At 32.0% G+C, this 21939-nt stretch overlaps 1 protein-coding gene across 5 annotated transcripts in view; it reads left to right on the forward strand.

Moving 5' to 3' along the window:
* LOC143230328 (integrin beta-PS-like) overlaps positions 1-21939 on the forward strand; it is an 88940-nt gene that overhangs the window by 42037 nt on the left and 24964 nt on the right. For 4 of the 5 annotated variants that reach the window (XM_076463682.1, XM_076463684.1, XM_076463685.1 and 1 more), the window contains exons 7-16: positions 2397-2493; positions 4821-4917; positions 5483-5569; positions 9026-9109; positions 10038-10115; positions 14805-14990; positions 16853-16926; positions 18382-18421; positions 19525-19680; positions 21575-21714. In XM_076463682.1, coding sequence (XP_076319797.1) covers positions 2397-2493; positions 4821-4917; positions 5483-5569; positions 9026-9109; positions 10038-10115; positions 14805-14990; positions 16853-16926; positions 18382-18421; positions 19525-19680; positions 21575-21714 — 1039 coding nt within the window. The remainder of the gene's footprint in view (positions 1-2396; positions 2494-4820; positions 4918-5482; positions 5570-9025; positions 9110-10037; positions 10116-14804; positions 14991-16852; positions 16927-18381; positions 18422-19524; positions 19681-21574; positions 21715-21939) is intronic. The other variant, XM_076463686.1, reaches the window with a different exon arrangement.

Here is a 21939-nt window from a genome sequence, read left to right on the forward strand (position 1 = left end):
TTTGATCTGTGCTGAAGGTGAGTAACAACTTTTCAGAGAATTTTCTACAAACTGGTGAACAGAAGATTTGTGTCCAGTCATTTTTTATCAAACAAAAATGTCGATCTATGCCTTGTTGAACTTAAATTATTTGTGCGGGATTTTTTATCTTATTTTACGATGCAATTATTTTTCATTACTGAGTTTCGATAAGTATTGTTTTATTTCCTTACAACCTGCATACTGTTGAGAATTGTAGGAAATAATTTGTATTGTTCTTGTGTTCAATATACTATACATTATTACCTCCACCACTGAAGGTGACGGGAGATTATGTGTTCACCCCTGTGTGGGTGTGTTTTTGTCAGCAAGGTTTCTCGTCAACGGCTTATTGTATCTTGATGGCAGTTACTATAAATTTGGACTATGATCCAACTTAGAAGTGATTAGGTTTTGGATGATCAAGATCAAAGGTAAAGGTTATTGAAAGGTCATGAAAAAAAAGCAATTTGTTAATCTGGAGACCAATTTTTCACACTATTTTTGTCCTATAACTCAGTCAAAAATGATCAAAGTTTAATAAACTTGGTGGGCATATGTAAAATTATCTTCCTTATTGTTCTGTCAAAAATGATCCGTGTCCGTTGATAGCGACAAACATACAGACACATTTTTGTATTTTTTAAAGAGCCCAATATAATCAAGGTGCATGACAGAAGTGCTCTCTAGTTTGTTTATTGTTAGTTTCATTATCAGAACTGATTAAATCACTTAGTATATCAAATGTCATTACTTTTTTAATTTTATTTATTGTTCATTAGTATACTTCTATTTGTGAAAACTGTTTTACATTGTTAACTTAATATAGGTATTTTGAACTAACCTATCTCTTTTAAGCTTTTGAACTTCGTGATACTATATTATTGGGATTATGGGCATAAATATTGTCAACAGCGAGACTATCCAACTGAAGAAATAATGTATTGTAATATTTATAGGTAGAGACGTATGAAAAATGTATCAGTTAAGTATATTGATTGCCAAGCTTCTTTTTAGATTTGGTCTAAATGTATAGCTTTCTGTAACCGAAAATTAATATTAGTCTAGTCAAAAATTAATTGTGAGCAAAAACAAGAATAAAAACACTTCCACCATCGAAAATATAAAGAGTTGGTTAACATTTTCTTTCTGTTTCTTTTAAAACTATTGTCCTATTTAATTAGCAGCTTAGTATTCAAATTTTCTATGATTGGTATTTTTTAATCTTAAAGTTTTAGGTATTTCAAACACGTTCTTATCGGAATTCAGATAGTTCGCTTAATAAAAATTGTTCTTTCTTTAGGTACCATGACTTTCAGCTATCGCGATTTTGAATACATTCGAGTATTTCATTTTTTTATTATTTTGGGAACTTAATTTTTCGATCATGCTGAGTAAAAATCTTGCATGTTACTTTGTTTACCAAGTAAAAATGGAATCCTAAGTAAAATATATGAAATCGCTATTTATTCCAGACGAATACACAAATATAATAAATTAAACTTAGTTATTGTTAGCAGGCTATTCTCTGTTTTTTTTAAGACGATGTTGATTAGTTTATATTTCTTTACGTTAATTTAGTACTCAGGTTTATGAAGTGATGACAACTGTTATGAATATTAGAATAATATCTTTCTTGCATGATCTTATTAACATTAGAACAATGCCTTTCTCACGTGTTTTTATGGACATAAGAATAACGCTTCCCTTGCATGCTCCTATGCCTCTCTTCTATCTTTTCATGTCACTAGAACAATGCTTTTTTACATGTTCCACTATCCTAATTCTTGGTAGTTTTCCTAAACTTTGCATGTTTGCTAAACTACTGATTTGTAAGGTCTGGGGTGTGGCTATAATTCACATGTATATAACAACCGTCAATATTATCAGTTCACCTACTGACCAACTATCGCAAAATTCTTTACCTTTCATTAGTCTGCCTATTATCTAAATGTCACAGTAGTAAGTGTTAGAAGTTTTCGTCTTAGTGGCCACCTCTTTCAGTAGTAACTTGTGTTGTTAACAACTCGTATCTAATACTTGTCAATGTTTCAACATTCCCTGAATAGTTGTTCATATACAGGGAAATTTCTCAGTTATATCTCGCAAGGTGACGAGGATGTGAACAAATGTTACCAAATATTTTTATTGATTGATTTTTCAGACTCCACATAAATAAATATGTTCACGTTAGTGGGCTGATATTTTCTTTGCGTGTTTATGAAGGCGAATCTTTCCAAAAGAATACGAGTTTTGATGACATACAAAACCATATATTGTTGAAGCTCTTTGTCATAAAAACAATTTGTAATTACTTTTTCATTTTATCACACTGAATGCTTACAATTACAGTACATAATTAGTCATCTTTGTTTCAGCTCAAATCATGAAAAACATTACGAAAAACGTTCAGCTCGGCTTTGGTTCCTTCGTTGATAAAGTCGCCATGCCATTTGTAGACATGGTTTCAGAAAGGTATAAATTTTATTTAATTACGATTTTCAAGTAACACTATTGTTTTTTTCTGTTTCTATATATCGTTGCTAAGCGTTACTTGTTGTGGTGTGTGATTGTTATAATTAAGAAGTAAATACAATTTGATGATAAAAAATTATTCTTTCTTAGCTTGTTATAGTTAAGAAATGAAGAAAATGATATATTAAACATTAGTTTTTGTTGTTTAAAATGAAATAGAAACCCTGTAACCGGAGCGCTTCGAAAGGTCCACCTATTATATTATGATTATAAACAAAAACTATTATAAACAAACAGGTTCATATATGTTTAGAATATCAGAAAGTTTTTAGTGCTTGTAATTGCTATGAATAACAAATAAAAATAGTTATCGTGTCAAACATTAGCTTTCATTGCTTGTAATTACCACATATAACAAATAAATATAGTTCTTTGTTAAACATTAGTTTTATTGCTTGCAACTGCCATGGGCAACAAATAAAGATTGGTTTGGTTTGAATTTCGCGCAGAGCTACACGAGGGCTATCTGCGCTAGCCGTCCTTAATTTGGCAGTGTAAGACTAGAGGGAAGGCAGCTAATCATCACAACCCATCGCCAACTCTTAGGCTACTCTAACTTTATATAAAACTAGTATAAACGCTCATCAAAAAATACGGGAAACTATTGTTGAACGAATAACGTAACTTATAAAATTTAACTAGAATGAATTTATCTGTATCTTCAAAATGTACCTGCTCTTTACTTATTTCATCAATCTCTAAAAATCCTTTAATCACCACATTTTTAGTAAAAACTACACAGAAAAAAATGAAATGTTATCATGAACAAAATTAAGTGCATAACCCAATATCTTTTATTCTTTGTGCAGTCAAAAAGAATTGAAAATTTATTCGGAATAATGAATGTTTATTTTTCTTTATGTTCTAAAGCCAAGTAGATAATGTGTGTGTTAAATACCAAACTAACATTTATTAATTATCATTTATTCATCATTTAAACGTTTCTAAACACTTACTGTATAATGTTAGTAATAGTAGGCCTATTTGTAGTCTTATTTAATGCGTAAGCGTAATGTAAGGGTTAGCTGAAACACTACTTGGTAAACTTTATTTTTCTTTTGACGTTATGAATCTCCTGAATTAAACTATTTGCTATTTTATCACCAAAACTGTCAAAAATATAAAACAAAAACAAACCTTTCAAACAATTTAACATTGATATTCAACCATTCAATATAAACACTATAGCTGGCCTAAGGACAATCAGTTGATAGTTTTGTTGTCAAGCGACAATGTGTATTGTTGAGTATTACCAAACAGAATAACAAAAAGAAAGAACGTGAAAACATTATCAACAGTGACTAAAGGAATAAACCGGTTATAGTAAGTAGAAAGTTCAAGAACAAGCAGTTTGTGTTTTTCTTATAGCAAAAACACATCGAGCTATCTGCTGTGCCCACCGAGGGGAATCGAACCCCTAATTTTAACGTTGTAAATCCGTAGACTTACCGCTCTACTAGCGGGGGAAAAGAACAAGCACGCACCTGTGTTTGGTATTTTGTGACATCCATACAGAATTAATAAGAAGTGTATTTCTCTACTGTGTTTTTTTTTTTTTTGACACACGTGTGTGTTCTTGTTTATAAGCTGCAGTGGAATGGAATATTAGTCACTTCATTACACGGAAGAATTTTTTTCCAGGCGAACTAAAGACTGAAGACTTTGTTCATATTCAATCCTAAAAAAAAAAAAAAAGGATTTTCTGCATTGTAATCTTGTGCGTTAAAATAGTCGCCGGTTCGATTCATGCTCAATATCAAATTGTGTTTTTTAGAAAATTTAATTTCACAGAACAATATGCTATTCTCAAAATTTGTATCTGAATTAACGATTCTGAAACTTTTGAGCGTGATATGGTCTGGTGGTTATGGCGCTCGGCTCGCAATCGTTTATTTGTTTTTGAATTTCGCGCAAAGCTACAGGAGAGCTATCTCTACTAGCCGTCCCTACTTCAGCAATGTAAGACTAGAAGGAAAGCAGCTAGTCATCACCACCACTCTTGGGCTACTCTTTTACCAGTGAATAGTGGGATTAATCGTAATATAACACCCCCATGGCTTAAAAGGGGGTTATCTTTGGTTGACGGAAATTCAAACCGACACCTCTTTATTTTAAGTGTCATATTCACTTATTTGCATTACAAAGACACCTCAAACCTGATAGGTTAATATGCTTTTGCTTAATTAATTCAGACCTGTTACTTTTTTTTTCATGATTTATATTATACCTGGTAAATTTATATTCCAATTACACATTTTGTTCCTTAGTTTGCAAAATCCTTGCTATAAGAGCGACATGAGCTGCGCCAGGCCTTATGGATTTAAAAATCATTTGCCCTTGACTGGAGATACCATTAAGTTCAAGGTAAGTTTTATCTTGATGGATAAATCAGTGAATGTTTAGTGAAGTGATCGGCCATTTATATCAGCAGTTGGGGAACTGCAGACATTCACAGAGATATTTCTTGTTTTATTTATTGAAAATGTAGGAAATAACTATTATATTTAATGTCAGAATTATGAATATAAATGAACGTTTTATATTGCGCATTTCTAGTAAACCCATAATTTATATAAGGTTGTTTTATTACTAGCTGTTGATGTTTGTTGTTCACTCAAAACTTTAGTTCTTGATGCTTTTTATATTTAAATTAATCATTAGTTTTGAAGTTGTTGGTCAATACACCTCAACTTTGTAGACAAATCTGAACGAATAATTGAAATAATTTAACTGAAATGCCTCTAAGTCGAAATGTAGCGCAATTAATGTATATAATTGTAAAAACTATTTAAATTCCTTAGAGATCACGCATAACCTTCTAACTGTATTTAAACACGATATTTTAAGTTAGCAGAAATGTCACACTGTAGTTCAGTAAACGTTTTTTTTATTGCAGTAAATTACCACTGATAACCTTATTGTTATATAGGAGACTGTTGCTAGCGCCTCTCTGTCAGCAAATTTGGACGATCCCGAAGGTGGATTTGATGCCCTAATGCAAGCTACAGTTTGTAGGGTATATTTTCTCGGCTACTTTTGTAACGTATAAGCCTCATTCATGAATTAACAACTTTAGCACTAATTATAGTACGTTTAACAACGTAGCAGTTAGTACTTGTATGATTCACATTTAAAACTCATGAATATACAAGCAACGTAAATGGTATACTTCTCAAATACTTATAATGCATTACCTTAATGTCAAGTACCGTATTCCGTTTTAATTGTTTTGGATTATCTGAGTGATAAAACTATTAATTTTCCCATGTATCGTTGAACTGAGTATGTTTTATTAGTTGGGTGATTACGAACTGTGTAAACTGTGAATAATTTATTAAGAAACTGATTTTAGTTATAAATTTGACAAGAATTAAAACTTAAAACTTTACGTAGTTTTCCTGTCTCTCAGGTAATGTAATTTCAATTTCTGGCAGAGACAGTTTATTTACCAAGTTTCATCACATCAAATGATTATTAACTTAGTACACAGTTGGATACAAACCGTATGACCACACCTACCAAATTGATCATTTCTCAGTATTCAAATACGATATCTAATAACCCACTATCTGGGTACTTAGATAAAAAACGACCATATGACCATGTCTGCCAGATTGATTTCATTTTACAGTTTTCAAATACGATATTTAATAACCCACATCTTGGTATACAGATAGATAAAGACCGTATAGCTACACCTACTAGATTGATTTCACCTTGCAGTCTTCAACTATGGTATCTGATGCCCCAAACCTTGGTACAGAGATAGATAAAAAGCCGTATGGTTACATCTGCCACATAATAATATAGGCATCCAAATGACAACGTAGCCACATATAAGTTAGTGTTGTTTTTGTTTGAAGAATGTTTAACGTATACACATGAGAACCATGACTTTCAAGAGCTTATTTAATAAGAAGCTTCATAATAACGTCACATTTAGAAGTTACTACATAGGTGTAATTAACACTTTCCAAACAAACGGATAAATCATGGCTAACATAAAGTCCAAAAGAAACATATTCAAAGATGGGTTTATTGACCCATTGCATAGTGTTCATGAGGGCCATCATTGAACACTCACGTGATTTTCTGCCATGAATAAAATGAAAATTCATGAACGAAAGTCAAAGCGCTTCTGTCGCTATCGGTTCATATTTTCGACGTTGCCTTGATTTTTCGTGTGAACAACAGCTAGCGAAATAATTTGAACTTCATGCAACGCTACATTAAGACTATTTGCGCTACTCCTCCCTAATTTAGTAGTGAAAAACTAAACGAAGGCAATTAGTCATCACTACACACTGCCTACGCTCGGGCTACTCTTTTACCAACTAAAAGTGGAATTGACCATCACGTTATAATGTCCCCATGACAGAAAGGATGAAAATGTTTGGCAGGACTGGGATACGAATCCGCGATTCACAAATTGCGAGTCAAGCGTCCTATCCACCTGGCCAAAGTGAAATCAAATACAAAAAATGCGACAAAAGCTGATGTGCTGTAAATGGCTGTTCAAATAACCATCACAAATTTAGTATTTAGGATGAATCCAGATGTGAATGACATACTTTGACTTAGGAGGATTCTTTTGTGTTTTTCGTACTGTGGGTCAGACAACGTTACCACTGAGCTAGAACGGATCGAAGTTACCAATAGAAAAAACTTACTAATATCATTTTGGGTTTGTTCAGAACATATTTGGGTGAAATGTAAACTGATAGAAAAACATCAGAGGAAGGAGATAAACCTGGTAGAAAAATTTTGAAAAATAGAAGCTGATATAATTTGCTGAATCACTAAATGAGATTAACGATGTTAACAATATGATGTTTAAAATACATATGTTTTGTTCAAATATGACCCCAAAAGTAATGTAAGAATAAAAAGTGAAAAATATATGAAAGAGAAATTAACTAAAAATATATGGTGGCAAGAATGTGATTTTTTTGGTAAATGACCATTACTCAAAATTTCAACCTCTAAAAAGTTAAAAGAAGGGCCATATGACCATATGAAGAAAAGCAATGTTTGACTCGAATGTTTCCTTCACATAGGTGTGGGAAAGCAAGTCTTTTATTTAACCTTCGTCAATACTATAACTCAGATAAACACTTTTAACTACCATCAAATGATGCCTATTTTAATGACTTGTTTAAGTCATTTAGATGTTGTTTAACATCTAAAATGCGATAACTGCCATAGATTTGGGATTTCAAGTAGTCAGTTGTTATTAATTTAAAAGACGGATTTCGGTTCTTTTGAAAGAATCAAAAGATTTAATAATCTGGCTTCCCAGAGAAATGCACCAAGAATATTATTAAAATGCTTTTTGTGAAAATTATACACACATAATCTGTAATATTAACTGTGTAGAAACACTTGTCAAAAACCCACAAACTTAAACAAACAGACACAATACTTCTATTAATTACAATTATCACAGTAATACTAAATATTTTGTCATGGTATCACTTATAGGACTAATAATGCTAATCACTAGGGCACTTGGAAGACGAGCAAGTGATACGATGAAAATTAGAAACAGTAAAATTTATGTCATTATTCCTATAAATGAAGTGATAGCTGATAGAGGTTTTCTTATCCATAATTTACTTTTCTCAAAGAAAAGTTAAATTTTGTATCCTAGCTTTTACCAAAAGTGAACCTTAGCTAAGTGAATAAAATATTTCACCTAGTTCAGAAGAATCACCAGAGAATGTAGAAAGGATAATAATTAGGAGATTTAAAAACGTTCGAGCTCCTACTGTGTCAGATGTGGCATTCTAACCGCGTTCTTAATCGAGCTGTTCTAATATTTTTGTTATTTTTAGAATAAAACTACATTAAACTATCTGCTGTGTCTACCGAAAGGGATAGAACTCTGGACTTAGAATACAATAAACTTAACTCTGTTGCGCCCGCGATGTTGATCAAAATTGTTAATACGTTTCTTTAAATCAAACGTTTTCCATAGTATAGAGAAGGAAGACAGTGAATATATACGCTTTATTAATTAAATTATTTGCTTCAAATTAATGTCGTCTGTCAATAGGTTTAGCTTATTTTTATCCAGTGGTATTAAAATATTTATACTTGATGTCATTGCAATTGTTTATTGTTCGGATAATATTCATATGTATTTAATTTAACTTATTCATCTACATTTCACTATTCAAATATCTCCCAGTGGGAGTACGTTAAGTTTAAATATTTACAACGCCTGACTTCGTGGTTTGATTCCCTATTGTGGACAAAGTGTAGATAACCTATTTTTGTAGCTTTGCGCTTGTAAAACAAACATATCTTACTCTAATGAGAGATATTTTAACATTACTCCTAGCTCAGACACAACATTTTACTGCAAGATTAGTGTAAACATTCTTTTTTTTTAAAGGAATATTCGTACGAAATAATTAACTACATTTTACTATTATGTAAAAGATTAAACGCAATTTATTTCGTTTTTTAGAAATCCATAGGGTGGAAGAAAATATCCAGAAAAATAATTTTGTTTGCTACTGCTTCGAAATCCCATTCTGCTGGGGATGGAAAGGTATACTGAACTATATTGGTTTAACCAGCATGTCCTGGTAAGAGCTTAGTTTAAACGTATGGAAAGATAATGTAATGTTTGAATGTGTCCACTTTCCCTGTTTAACGTATATTATTGTTGCTGCTTTTGGTGTCTGTTTAATTAAGTCTGTGTTATGCCGTTTGACTCAAATGGTGTACATATTTACTTATTATTCTAATAATAACAAAGAGTAAACGAAAGGTCCCCAAATACTTTCCACATTGGACCACTTCAAATGACGATTACAAAACCAAGATCCGTACCTCAGTTTATTGGGGAAGACGTTATTCCTCAAATACAGTTTTGTTTACTTTTGCAGTATCCGATTATAGTGAGTGTAAATCATAATTCAAACTTTCGAGAGCCTGATGAGGTCCGCCGGCCACCTACTGGGGACAACTGGAATAAACCATTCATGTGGTACCTGATCGAGAGAAAAGGAAAATGACAAATATGCCAATGCGATCATGGCATAATATATTTATTTCTCCATTTAGCATACATATCACCGTTATGTAGCGTGTAAATATTTAGTAGATATATTGTTCAATTATAGGCTTAAATTCCTAGCTAATAATTTATATATAATTTAAAACATCACGAAATTAAGTACGTAATTATAATATATTATTCCTTTATAAAGTATTAGGATGTGAGTTGATGAATTGTGTGTCATTTGTCACATTATATCATTTCAAAAGTAATTTCAATGTAATACAATCTTTTGTTCAATTTGATTTAACTAATTTCCCTAAAGAAGTGCACCTAATTCTTGCTAAGACATCGTATTTCATTTTGATATTTTATTGTTTATTTTAACATTATGTTGTGTAGCTAATAATGCTACTTTGTTTCATCAATAGAGTGTAATAAAACAATAATTTTAATTCTATGTTATTATCTCCAGCTTGCTGGCATTGTAAAACCGAACGATGCTAAATGCTACCTGAATAAAGAAGGGTATTACACAATGAGCATGAGTCAAGTAAGTATAGACTTGAGACATTGTAAGTTCAAGAATTTCTTGAAGTCCAGAAATTGTTTTTGATTGTTCGGAATTATTACTAATTTTACAAGAGGGTATGCTACCCTCGATGTCTAAAACACTTAATATTAACTGCACTGATCATAAATTGACAATAAACAAATCGTTTTACATGGTGGTTGCCATAGCTCCAAAATCATACTAAATTCAGTCTTTGAAATAACCAACGACACACAAAGAAACATCATTAGTCAGCTAAAGTATTTGTTGTAGTGGCGGGCTGAAATTCCGATTAAACACCTTTTTCATTTCTATAGGAAAATTTCTGATCGACTGCACATTGATGTAACCTCCATTAAATATTGTTAGAAAACTTTATATAAAGCTGTTTAAACCCCCAGTGGCACAGAGATATATTTGCAGACTTACAAGGTTAGAATCCGTGTTTCGATACTTGTAGTGGGCAGAGCACAGATATCCCATTGTGTTGCTTTAAATTTAACAAGATTTAACAAGGTATTGTATACAGTAATATATCGAGTTAGAGCATTACTTGTTATTTTATACAATCTATTCCATTATTTTGTTTTTTCAGTATTCAGCTTCCATTTGTATGTGTGTTTGTGTGGGTTTGCTTATAGCTAAGCCACATCGGGCTATCTGCTTCCATTTACGCAGTTATTTCTCTTTTTATGTAATGCTGAAAGCAACATCTTTGCAACTCATTATTAAGTAATTTAAATTTGCTCTTCAGTGGCCCAACAGTAAGTATGTAGATTTACAAGGCTAAAATCCGAATTTCGACATCCTTGGTTGGAAAACCCAGATTTTTGCTTAAGAAAACAAACTTAAATTATACAAAAATTAATCATTTAAAAAGTAATTGATGTAAAGCTATAGTGTAATATCAACAAAAGTATAACTATTATTTTTAACCCCCTCCTACCCTAGTGGTACAGCGGAATGTCTTCGGACTTTTTTTGCTATGAATCGAGTTTTAATGCTCGTGGTGGGAACAGCACGGATAGTCCTCTCTGTAGCTTTGTGGTTAATACAAACAAGAAATATTATTTCTGCACTTTGAAGAATATTTTACTAAATTACACTGAATATCAAAGGAAAACAGAAGCACTCGATTATATGCTGCAGTTGCAGTCACACATTCCTACACTCAATTACACAACCCCCTTCGAACACGTGGTCAGCTTTTAGTCAGTTACTTCTTTCTCTCTTTGTGAACCTGACGATGACCGAAGAAGGTCGAAACGTCGTTCGCTTCTCTACATAAAAATTTTCTCAACCCATACCAGCCGATTTTACATATATAAACTTTAAGCAACACTTTAACAATTTTCACAACGAATTTGATGTAAAATTTCCAGTTGATAGCAAAAATCATATGAATGAAATTAGCCGTCTGAAAGCACAACTTCATTAACAAAAGGGAGGCCTAAAAAGATTTTTATCATCGACAGAACTAGTTACGTTAGCTAGCTATAAAGTAGCTTGGATTCTAGCTCAAAAAAAAAAGTAATCATTTTCTGATACTGAACTAATAAAAGAAATATTGATTGTGGTCATTGAAACTCCGTTGGAGATTTTATGATTCAACAATTAAAGATGATATTCTTCAAAAGGTAAATAATTTGCAATTAAGTCGAAGAACAATTGTCCGCAGAATGGTAGAGTTAGCGAAGGACATAGGAAATCAGTTGCTTGAACAACTAAAAGACTGTTTGTATTTTTCTTTAACACTACATGAGTCAACAGATTTTAGTGACACTGCACAGTTGATAGTGTGGGTTCGATATATAACTTCAGATATTCAATTGAGGGAAGAAATGCTTGACCTATGTTGATTACGAGGTCGAACATGTGGAAAAGCATCTTTGAAAAATTTCTTGAAATGTCAAAAAAATTCAATCTGAATTAAAATTGATTTTTATCACAACAGACGGTGCTCCCACCGTGACTGGGGCGAAATTAGGATTTGTTTCTCTTTTGAAGCAGCATTTAATTGCAAATAATGGGAATCCATGCTGCCATCTTTCCATTGCATTTTGCATCAGGAAAATTAATGTACTCAAATGTCTAAAAGTGATGAATAGAAAAACTTGATGGTCATTGTTGTAAAAATTGTGAGTTATATTAGAAGTGGAAGCTCTCTCATCCATCTACAGGTTGTTAAGAAAATAATAAGGATTATGATTTCGCTGATGTTAAAGATGATCTCTATGTAAACTGGATCAAAAATCTATCTCAAAAATTTGAATCACGTTTCTACGAATTTAAAAATTTGAAATTGATATTTGAATATTTGCATGGTCCATTTCAAGTTACCTCGGGACTTTCAGTTAGGAAATTACATCTTTTTTGTCTTTGGATAAGTGTGGATTTGAAGACGAGATGCTTACCCTGCAAAGTGTTGAACATACTAAAGATAAACAAAAATGTTCTATCAGAGAGATGTGGCTCACTATTCTATAAATTATAATCTTTCAAATTTAAAGATAGCAATTTAAAAATTATTTTCCATGTTTGGATCCACATGGGTGTGTGAGGCACCATTTTCTGGATTTTCTCAATTCTAGATACAAATCTCGGCTTACTGACATAAATTTAGAGGCAGAGCTAAGATGCTCATTGAGCATAGATATTAAGCCAAATTTCACGAAACTTGTTGATGAAAACCCCCATTAATTTTCACATTGAAGGTCAGTTTAAATGCAATTATTTTGCTTAAACTAACATCTTTCTTTTTTTTTAATAATGTGGCGAACGTTGTTTTCATTAGCCACAGTTGTGGTTACTGTGAAAAATAAGCTGCCCACTCCTGGGCTACAATAATGATTTCAATATGACGAGAAACTTACAAGAAGTAAACATGTTTTTTAAAATGTATTCAACAGTCACAAACTCTCTTTGTTAAACAGAAAATGACCTAAGAATGTCGAAACGATGTTCTCTACTTCATTTTAATTAGAGTTTTATTACCCGTACCAGCCGTATTTAGAATACATAATTGTGATTTTTCAAATTACTACTAGTTAATAACACTTATAAAAGCGGATACGCAGTTTCAAACGGTCACCTCAGCGAAATTGGTTAACAACGTTATTTTAGTTTTTCACTTACTATGTAATAAAAAAATAAACAGAAGAAATAAAACATGAAATTCAAACATGCTGTGATAGCTACAAATATTCCCAGAACTTGTGACTCAGTCATTACACAGATATTGTTATGAAATGAAATACTGTATAGTATTGTTACGTATTATAATTTATCCCGGACGAGTCTTCGATGTATTATGTTTCTATGTTAACGTATTACTATCTCAACTGTGTTGAGCGCCCTACTTTTTAAGAACCATATGTGGAAAATACCATTACTGAATAATAACTTCAAACCATAGTGGTTCATAATAGGGATCACAGGGAATTGGGTAAAACTCTAATAAAACGTTCGGGCAAAAAGCAACTTAAGCAGTAAAGATTCAATTCAGACATCAGTTTAAATCCATTACTATTGACTGTTAAGGTTTCACACAAATAATAATGCACAAAAATTCACGCATATTATACTTATAAGGAAAAGAAAATCCGCTCAAAACGGCCCGTTTTCTATTTTTATTCAATTACCAGCCTACAAGAAAAATGACTTGATATATTGATCCCAAACTTTTTTGTAGAATACTAAACAAGGCGCTGCAAAGTTCGTATGGATATTGAGAAGTCGATTTGTACCTTCTATATTTAACGTAAGCTAAAACACATTATAATTTTAGTGTAAACATTATTATTACCCGCTGAAGCTATCCTTTGTACAATATTTATTGTTTCTGTCAACAATTTAAATACAGGATGAAACAGGCATTACCAGCCAGTAATAGGTGAACATGCAGTGACTGTAACGTGTAGATACTCAATGCTTTGTACGCTGTAAAATCTGTGGTTTTAGTGAGCGAACACTTATGTTATGTATGGAGTGAAGGAGTAAAAAAAAAATCATTACATATGATATTAAATTTTATTCCACATGTTATAATAATTATAATTACTTTAAAAGACACAAAGGTGTATTTAAAACGGTGTTTTAGGCGTATATCTTTTATTTGAAAAGGCTACCTTTCTACTGGTAATTTATTTTTCACTTATACTTTATATATTGAGATAATTTAGTTACATATAAACTATAAATGCTCACTATATTCTCAAACAAATCTCCATAACTATCTTCAACTACAGCTTAGCATTTTATATCTTGAACTAATACGATCAAATAGTCAATAGCTACGGTAAATAATCATGAACAGTATCAGCTAGCTACCAGCTATGTTTATTATCATTACAATGTTTAAAGTCAGCTACCGTATCAAGTAGTCCTTTGCGCATATGTGAACATAAGAAGTGTCAGCATACAATATGAATAAAAAATTGTAAATTTCAAAACCTGCAACCGGTATCTTAAAAAAAGTAAAAAAACAAGGCTAAAGATGCTGTAGAGATTATTTAATCAAACCACAAAATCCTATTTTTGCTCTCACCAAATAATGTCTACAGTACCTCCAGTCTTGTTTGTTTACTTTTTTACCATTTATACTTGTAGCTTTTTAAATTCCCACTTTTTTATTTATCTTGTTTATTATGCGTGTAAATACTGTAATCAGCTAAGATTGGTACTTTTCAGGACTATCCGTCTGTTGAGCAACTCAACAATCAACTATCCCGGAATAAAGTCATTGTTGTATTTGCTGTTTTGAAATCTGTTGCACACGAATACGAACGTTTATCGGAGTTGCTAGAAGGAGCGGTAATAGGAGTGCTAGAAAATGACTCCTCAAACATCGTTGATTTGTTACGAGAACAGTACCGTGTGAGTTGATTGTATTTTATTGTTTGTTTGATTATTGAAATGCAACTTGGCAAGATCATTTTTAATGATATCTGGGTATTCCTAAACATTTAAATTAGCTAATGTTCTTTTCCTTTTTGAATCAAACATAATTCACTCATAGTAACAATGATATTTTTAAGGCTTTCTTCATGAGCTTCCAATTCAAGAGTTTATTTAAAACAGTAGTTTTGTAAAAAGAAATATAATTCGTAAAATATATAGATTAAGTAGACCTACCGCCAACTGTTGGGCTACTGTAATCAAATAGTAGAATTTGATAATCTCTTTTCTAATGCACCGATGACCTCAAAGTGCGGAACGTATTTTTAAGGCATCGTATCACTTATTGTAGACCCTTGGAATCGCAGTTAAATAACCACTGGGCCATGACCGAAGCCATATGTTACTTGCAACGGATTTAATATTATATATTTGTTTTAATATCTGTGATTGTTTCAGTTTGACATATATTTGGAACTGCATGTAACGTATATTCTTAAATGTGTATTGCTGAAGTCCCATCTGTTCTCTAAATGTGTAGAAGATTCTCAAGTGTAAGAACCAGTAACATATATGTGTGTGTGAAATACCAATGATTGCCAGCATTACTGACAGCTGAATTTTCAAGAATCTCACCTAATAAGTATAAAAGGTAACCATCGCAACACACGATGGTGATCTGTTACAGTCGGTATACTGTAAACCGCGGTAGCTATAACTGTGATAAACGCTTATTAATCGGAAAACTACGGATATTTAATAAGGGACGTTTATAGATATCGAACATTACAAACGGTTTAACTTCAGTAAATTAACTTTGGACGTTAGTATATATATGAGGTTCCCCGCTGGTACAACGGACTTCCAACGCTAAAATCAGGGGTTCGATTCACTTTGGTGGGGTCAGCAGATAGCCCGATGTGGCTTTGCTATACGAAAAACACACACACAATCTCTACGAGGATGTTAGATATTTTCATCGGTGAAAATCTTCGTATGCTTAATGAAGCAGCTACTTAGCTTCCCTTGTACCTGTGCATCAACATAAAATTAAGTCGCTATCCGCGAACCTTCAATAAAAGACTTAGTTTCAGATCAGATAGAAAACTCAGTAGTATGTTTAAGTTCAAGAAACTTTTGTGCATAAACCATTATTTGTAATAAGTAGTTGTAATAACCATAATAACAAATAATTTATTGTAAATTGTATTGTTGTTTGTATATTTACAAAAAAATATATGTGTTAAGAAAGAAAACTGTGTGTATCAATATCTTTGGCAAATATAATAAATTTGGCACATATCGATATTCAATTAACTTTTAAATTAAAATTAAAATATCTGTCTATTTGAAATTGTAATACGTCAAGATACGTGCCATAATAAACAGGAGACTCGTCCGAAATAAATTATAATACATAACGTGCTGAACACGCTCCATAATTTGATATGTTAACTGTTTTAAAATTAACAGTCAGTTCACTGTTTATGTAAACAGTGGGTACTGCTAACGTATAGCAAAATTACTAAGAGTTTTTTGTTTCTCATTAATGGGAATTGTAATATTATTTATTATAAATACAAATGATTCTAATGCTCGTTTGTCAGGCAGAATCATCTGGTAAATACTAAACTCTAAAATTGTTCAGCTCCCTTTCAGAAGCAGTAAGCGTACTTCAGGTTTCAAAAAAATTTTGAACTTATTTCAGTAATTTCTTATTACATGTGTAATTCGTAAATCCCAATAAGTATAATATAAATTATTATTTATGTAACACAATTTTTTTTTATTTCGCACAATAACCTATATATATGTTTTTGTTTTTCGTGTTAAACCAACAGAAAATCCGCTCGATTGTAGAGCTTAAATCCAACGCCCCAGATCATATTGAGATCAAATTCTCTTCCAACTGCAAGTAAGTATTTGTTTGGCAAATGTAATATCTTATAACATTCTGGTCTTAATACCAGTCATTACATTAATTCTCTGCTACAGAGAACCCAAAACTAAATATCGATATTATTTTACCATGAACAATTCACTTTTTTATGTGTTCATACAATTAAAAATTATATTCGCGATCATGGTTTTCTTTTTACAAGTTAGTTATTTTTATCATAAATCTGATGAGCAAGCGTACTTAATGCTCACATTTGTCAGAGTAATATACTTTTTATTGTATCACACTTATTCTTGACAGTGTTGAGCCACAGTAGTTTTACAAATAATGTCTTAACTGTATTGTATACTTATCCATCACAGGTAAATATTTTCATTCAAAATTGTACAGTTAAAAATACAATTACAGTTTTGTTGGTTTCTCTCGAATCTTCTTAATGTGGCCCATGCAAGAAGTTAAATTTTTAATATGGATCTTGAATCCATGCTAAAAGTCTGCTTTGAGCTTTATAATGTTGTTGTTTTTTTTTAAATTTGATAGTTCACAAGACTATTTACATAATGATCTAGAAATCACAACCAGTTTTGTCAGTTTTAAGGTATAGTAGACACAACGTGAACTATGGAAACTTAATATCTAGCTTCAAAAAGATTTTATACCATCTGGAATTAAAATGTGAAATTGTTTTTATAGCGTTTCAAAGATTTTACTACTACTTTATTTTCTAGAGACAAGGCTTTTTCCGTACATCATATCTCTAATACTAGACTACTTAAAGCTACTAAACATTTTGGGGTAGTACTGAACTAGTTACGAGTATATTTTATTATTAGATGTCCAAAACAGTTATATCAGAAAAACTTTAGTATTTTTGCTGCTAAACTAACTACTTGTTCTAAAATATTCTAAAAACATCGTGAAAACCCCGAGACAGGTGTGTGGGCATTCTTAACCCAACGATATTAATAAACTTAGGAAAACATTGTATATTTTACCGACAAGCTCTAAAAATAATTTATATTAAGGGAATATAACAACTAAAAATAAAGATGGAGAGAAACACCAGTATTATAAATTATATATTCGGTAACAAAAGCCCATAATATCCACTCTCACTTCTCCAGTTAGTTTGTCCAGATTTCAAAAACACGCATAACGACAATGCGTTTATCTTCTCGCACTAGGGTTTTGCAAAAAAAGAAGTTACGTTTTTAGAGAAAACTTGAATTTTTAATAAATTTATGAAAGTTTTAAATGACATTTTTACAGCAGTTTTCTCTAACAGTATGTAATTATATTATTAATATTATGACACTTATTTTACAGTTGTCTCTATTAGTCAAATATTTATTCAAACACATAAGCATTCAGTTTTTGAAATGTTGTTTACATATCCTCTGAAATAATTAGTGGATGTCATTTAGTAAATAACGAACGTCTTGTGTTTAAAGTGATATTTTTGTTTATCAGAGAAGAAAACAAGTGTGAAGACGTGGAAGTTGGTAGCTCAGTGAGTATTACAATCATTCCTTATTCATTTCAAATTTTATATGGCCCGGCATGGCCTAGCGCGTAAGGCGTGCGACTCGTAATCCGAGGGTCGCGGGTACGCGGCCGCGTCGCGCTAAACATGCTCGCTCTCCCAGCCGTGGGGGTGTATAATGTGACGGTCAATCCCACTATTCGTTGGTAAAGAGTAGCCCAAGAGTTGGCGGTGGGTGGTGATGACTAGCTGCCTTCCCTCTAGTCTTACACTGCTAGATTAGGGACGGCTAGCACAGATAGCCCTCGAGTAGCTTTGTGCGAAATTTCCAAACAAACAAATTCAAATTTTATAAAGTTTAGTTGTTTGTTTCATTCCAGTGTTTTAAATTACTTTCTGTTTTCTTACCATAAACGTTTTTCATTTAAAAAAAGAAGAATAAATATTTTAGATGTATCATCAAACACTTATTATTTGGCATTGTGATACGTGTGGTTATTATTTAAAAATATTCATAGTAATAACAGTTAGAATAAAAAGTCGAAGTATTTTTGTTTAAATGTCTTTACTAATAAAAGTACAGAAAACGTTTATCTCTTTGTTTAGACACGAGTGAAAACACTCTAAGTTGAGAAACTTGGTGTAGTGTTTTATAAAGGCATTTATTAGAAAAGTACTGACATAAGAAAATATTTATTAATGAAAAACAATAATTAGAACTGTGTTGTAACATGGGGGCATGTTCTTGTTCCGAAGGTACTAATTAAAAAGTATTGTACTATTATAATATATATGAACATATTCTCATATAAAAATTCAGATCAGGAAAGTAATATAATATTGTGACATATTCTCGTATAAAGATACATATTAGGAAAGTACTGTAATATGTGAATATTTTTTCGTATAAAGATGCCAAAAGTCTGCTTTGAGATATATAATGATTTTTTGAAAACATAATGTTTGTTGATTATACTGATGAAGGATTATGGGTTTTTATTTTCGTCAGAAACTAGATAGAACAATGATGATAATGTCGGGATTTTTACACGTTTTTATTAAAGTATGATGTATTTACAATAAAATATTTTATAGTTTAATTAAATTTGTGTGAAACGTGTTTACTTCAGATTGAATTTGAAGTCGAAGTGAAAGCCACTTCTTGTCCTTCAGATCCATCCGAATGGAATCAAACAGTTTTTATTTCTCCGGTCGGATTGAACGAATTTGTACAAGTAGACATTGAACTGATTTGCCAGTGTGATTGTGAAAAGCCAGAATTCGAGGCAAGTATTTTCATTTCGAAAGTTTACTTTTTATATGCAATTATTTACAGATCAATAATTTAGTGAATTGTAATAATTTTATGAAATATTTTATTTATTAAAAATAAAGACACCGACTTAATTGTAAAATATATATTAACTATTGAATCATTAAACATTTTATTCAAAAAGGCTCATAAGAATAAGCCAATAATTTTATTTCTTGTTTCATCAGATAACGCGAGAAATCCACCAATAAATATAACAAACAGAAAAATAAATATTTGCTATGTAGCGTAAAACTAAAAAAAAAAATGACGATTTTAATCTGTTTCAAATTGACACATTCTTGACATGCCATTTCTCGAAAGTATATTCAACTTAGTGTACCTGCGTTATTTAACGTTCTCGTATTCAGCCATTAAGTTAACCTGAGAAAACATTCTTTTTAATAAATTGCACGATATATACAGATAAATATATGTAACTACAAACAGGTTGTTAGACACGTAGTAAGTGATATCTCTGACGCACTATTGAATATTCAGATAACTGAAAGCAAATGAATCGACTGAGTGATAGATACAGTTACGACAGAAAGTGTTCGTACCCCTACGTCGTGAGTAGTTGTTTCCTCATAACTTATAAAGTATCACGATTAGGATAATGAAAGTACAGTATATTATAAATATTATAGTAACACACATCTACATAAATTTTTATGTAAATAAAATAAACTGTTTATAAACAAATAACAAAATATAGGAGGGGCAGAAAGTGTTCCTGCATCTACTTTAACGGTCAGTTGTGTAGCCTTTCAGGTGAATTACGTGGCGTAATTTTTCCTCATAGACCTCCATGATCGTTTGATAGTACTCGACTGGTATTTACTTCCATTTTTCTTTACAAAAGGCCTCCAACTCTTGCACGTTTTTCGGATGACGCTGATGAACCCTAGTCTTCAACTCATGCCAAACGATTTCAATTGGGTTGAGATCGGGTGACTGCGATGGCTACTCCAGAACGCTTATATAGTTCCTCTGCAACCAGGATTGCACATATTTCGATGTGTGCTTAGGGTCGTTGTCATGCTGGAAGATCCAACGACGCCCAAGCCGCAAGTTTCGAGCATCATTCTTGATATAAGTGCCTAATATATCAACGTACTCTTCTTTTTTCATCATTCCGTTGACACGGTGAAGGCTGACTACACCAGAAGAGCTGAAGGAACCCCATAGCATGATCGAGCCACCACCGTGTTTAACTGTAGGGACGGTGTTCTTTGGAAGATTTCGTTACCCCTTCTTTCGGCACATTAAGTTGTGTAGCAATACCGGAACTTGTATTTTACAATAATTCAGTTTTTCAAATCACTGGACAGTTGTTTCCTGTTCGCCATGATGACCAAGCAGATAATGAAGGAGACAGCGTTAAATTGCCGGAAGTACATTTTTTGCTAGCTAAATTCCAATAATTATGAACCCAGAGTCTAGTTCTGAAATGGTATAATGAAGTTTATTCGCCAAACTAAACAAAATTTTACGGAAATATCAGTTTTTTCACACTCACTGAAATGTACAAACACTTTCTGCTCCTCCTATTTTTGGTTATTTGTTTATAAACAGCTTATTTGTCGTTTAATTTACATAAAACTTTTTGTAGATGTGTGTAAGTATAATATTTATAATAAATTATACTTCTATTAGCCTAATCGTGATACTTTTTAAGTTATGAGCAAAAAACCACTCGGGACGCAGGGGTACGAATACTTTATGTCGTAACTCTACTAGCTCTGATGAGCACATGGTCTTCAGTCACTGTTAAAATCTTAGAATATATATATAGGATTATTTAAGTGTTTGAAAGAAAATCTTATTTTATGTATATATATACACACACATATTTAAAATTAAAGGAAAGAAACAGTTCACGTTGTAGCAATCTAGGGGCATATAAATGTGGGGTATGTTACTGCGGAGACAACCGTTTCGGAAGAGAATGCGAATGCACCGGAAATGACCTAATCAAGCAGGAAAAACTTGATCAGTGCAAAAAGTGAGTAGTTTTAAATTTTGTTCCCATGTTGAGAGTCTATTTTTTGTTCCTATATTGATTTACTTGGCTGTTTGTTGGTTACCTGTTTCCATGTGTATTGTTAGCGTAGCTGATTAAAAAACACGTGGCTTCATGGCTATTGCAACTGAAAGTGCAGTTACTGTGACTTTTGCTTGTTTATTGTTACACAGAAGATAAAGCACATGCTTATTTGCAGTATGTAAG

This window comes from Tachypleus tridentatus, chromosome 10 (genome assembly GCF_004210375.1).
Source record: "Tachypleus tridentatus isolate NWPU-2018 chromosome 10, ASM421037v1, whole genome shotgun sequence".
Lineage (NCBI taxonomy): Eukaryota > Metazoa > Arthropoda > Merostomata > Xiphosura > Limulidae > Tachypleus > Tachypleus tridentatus.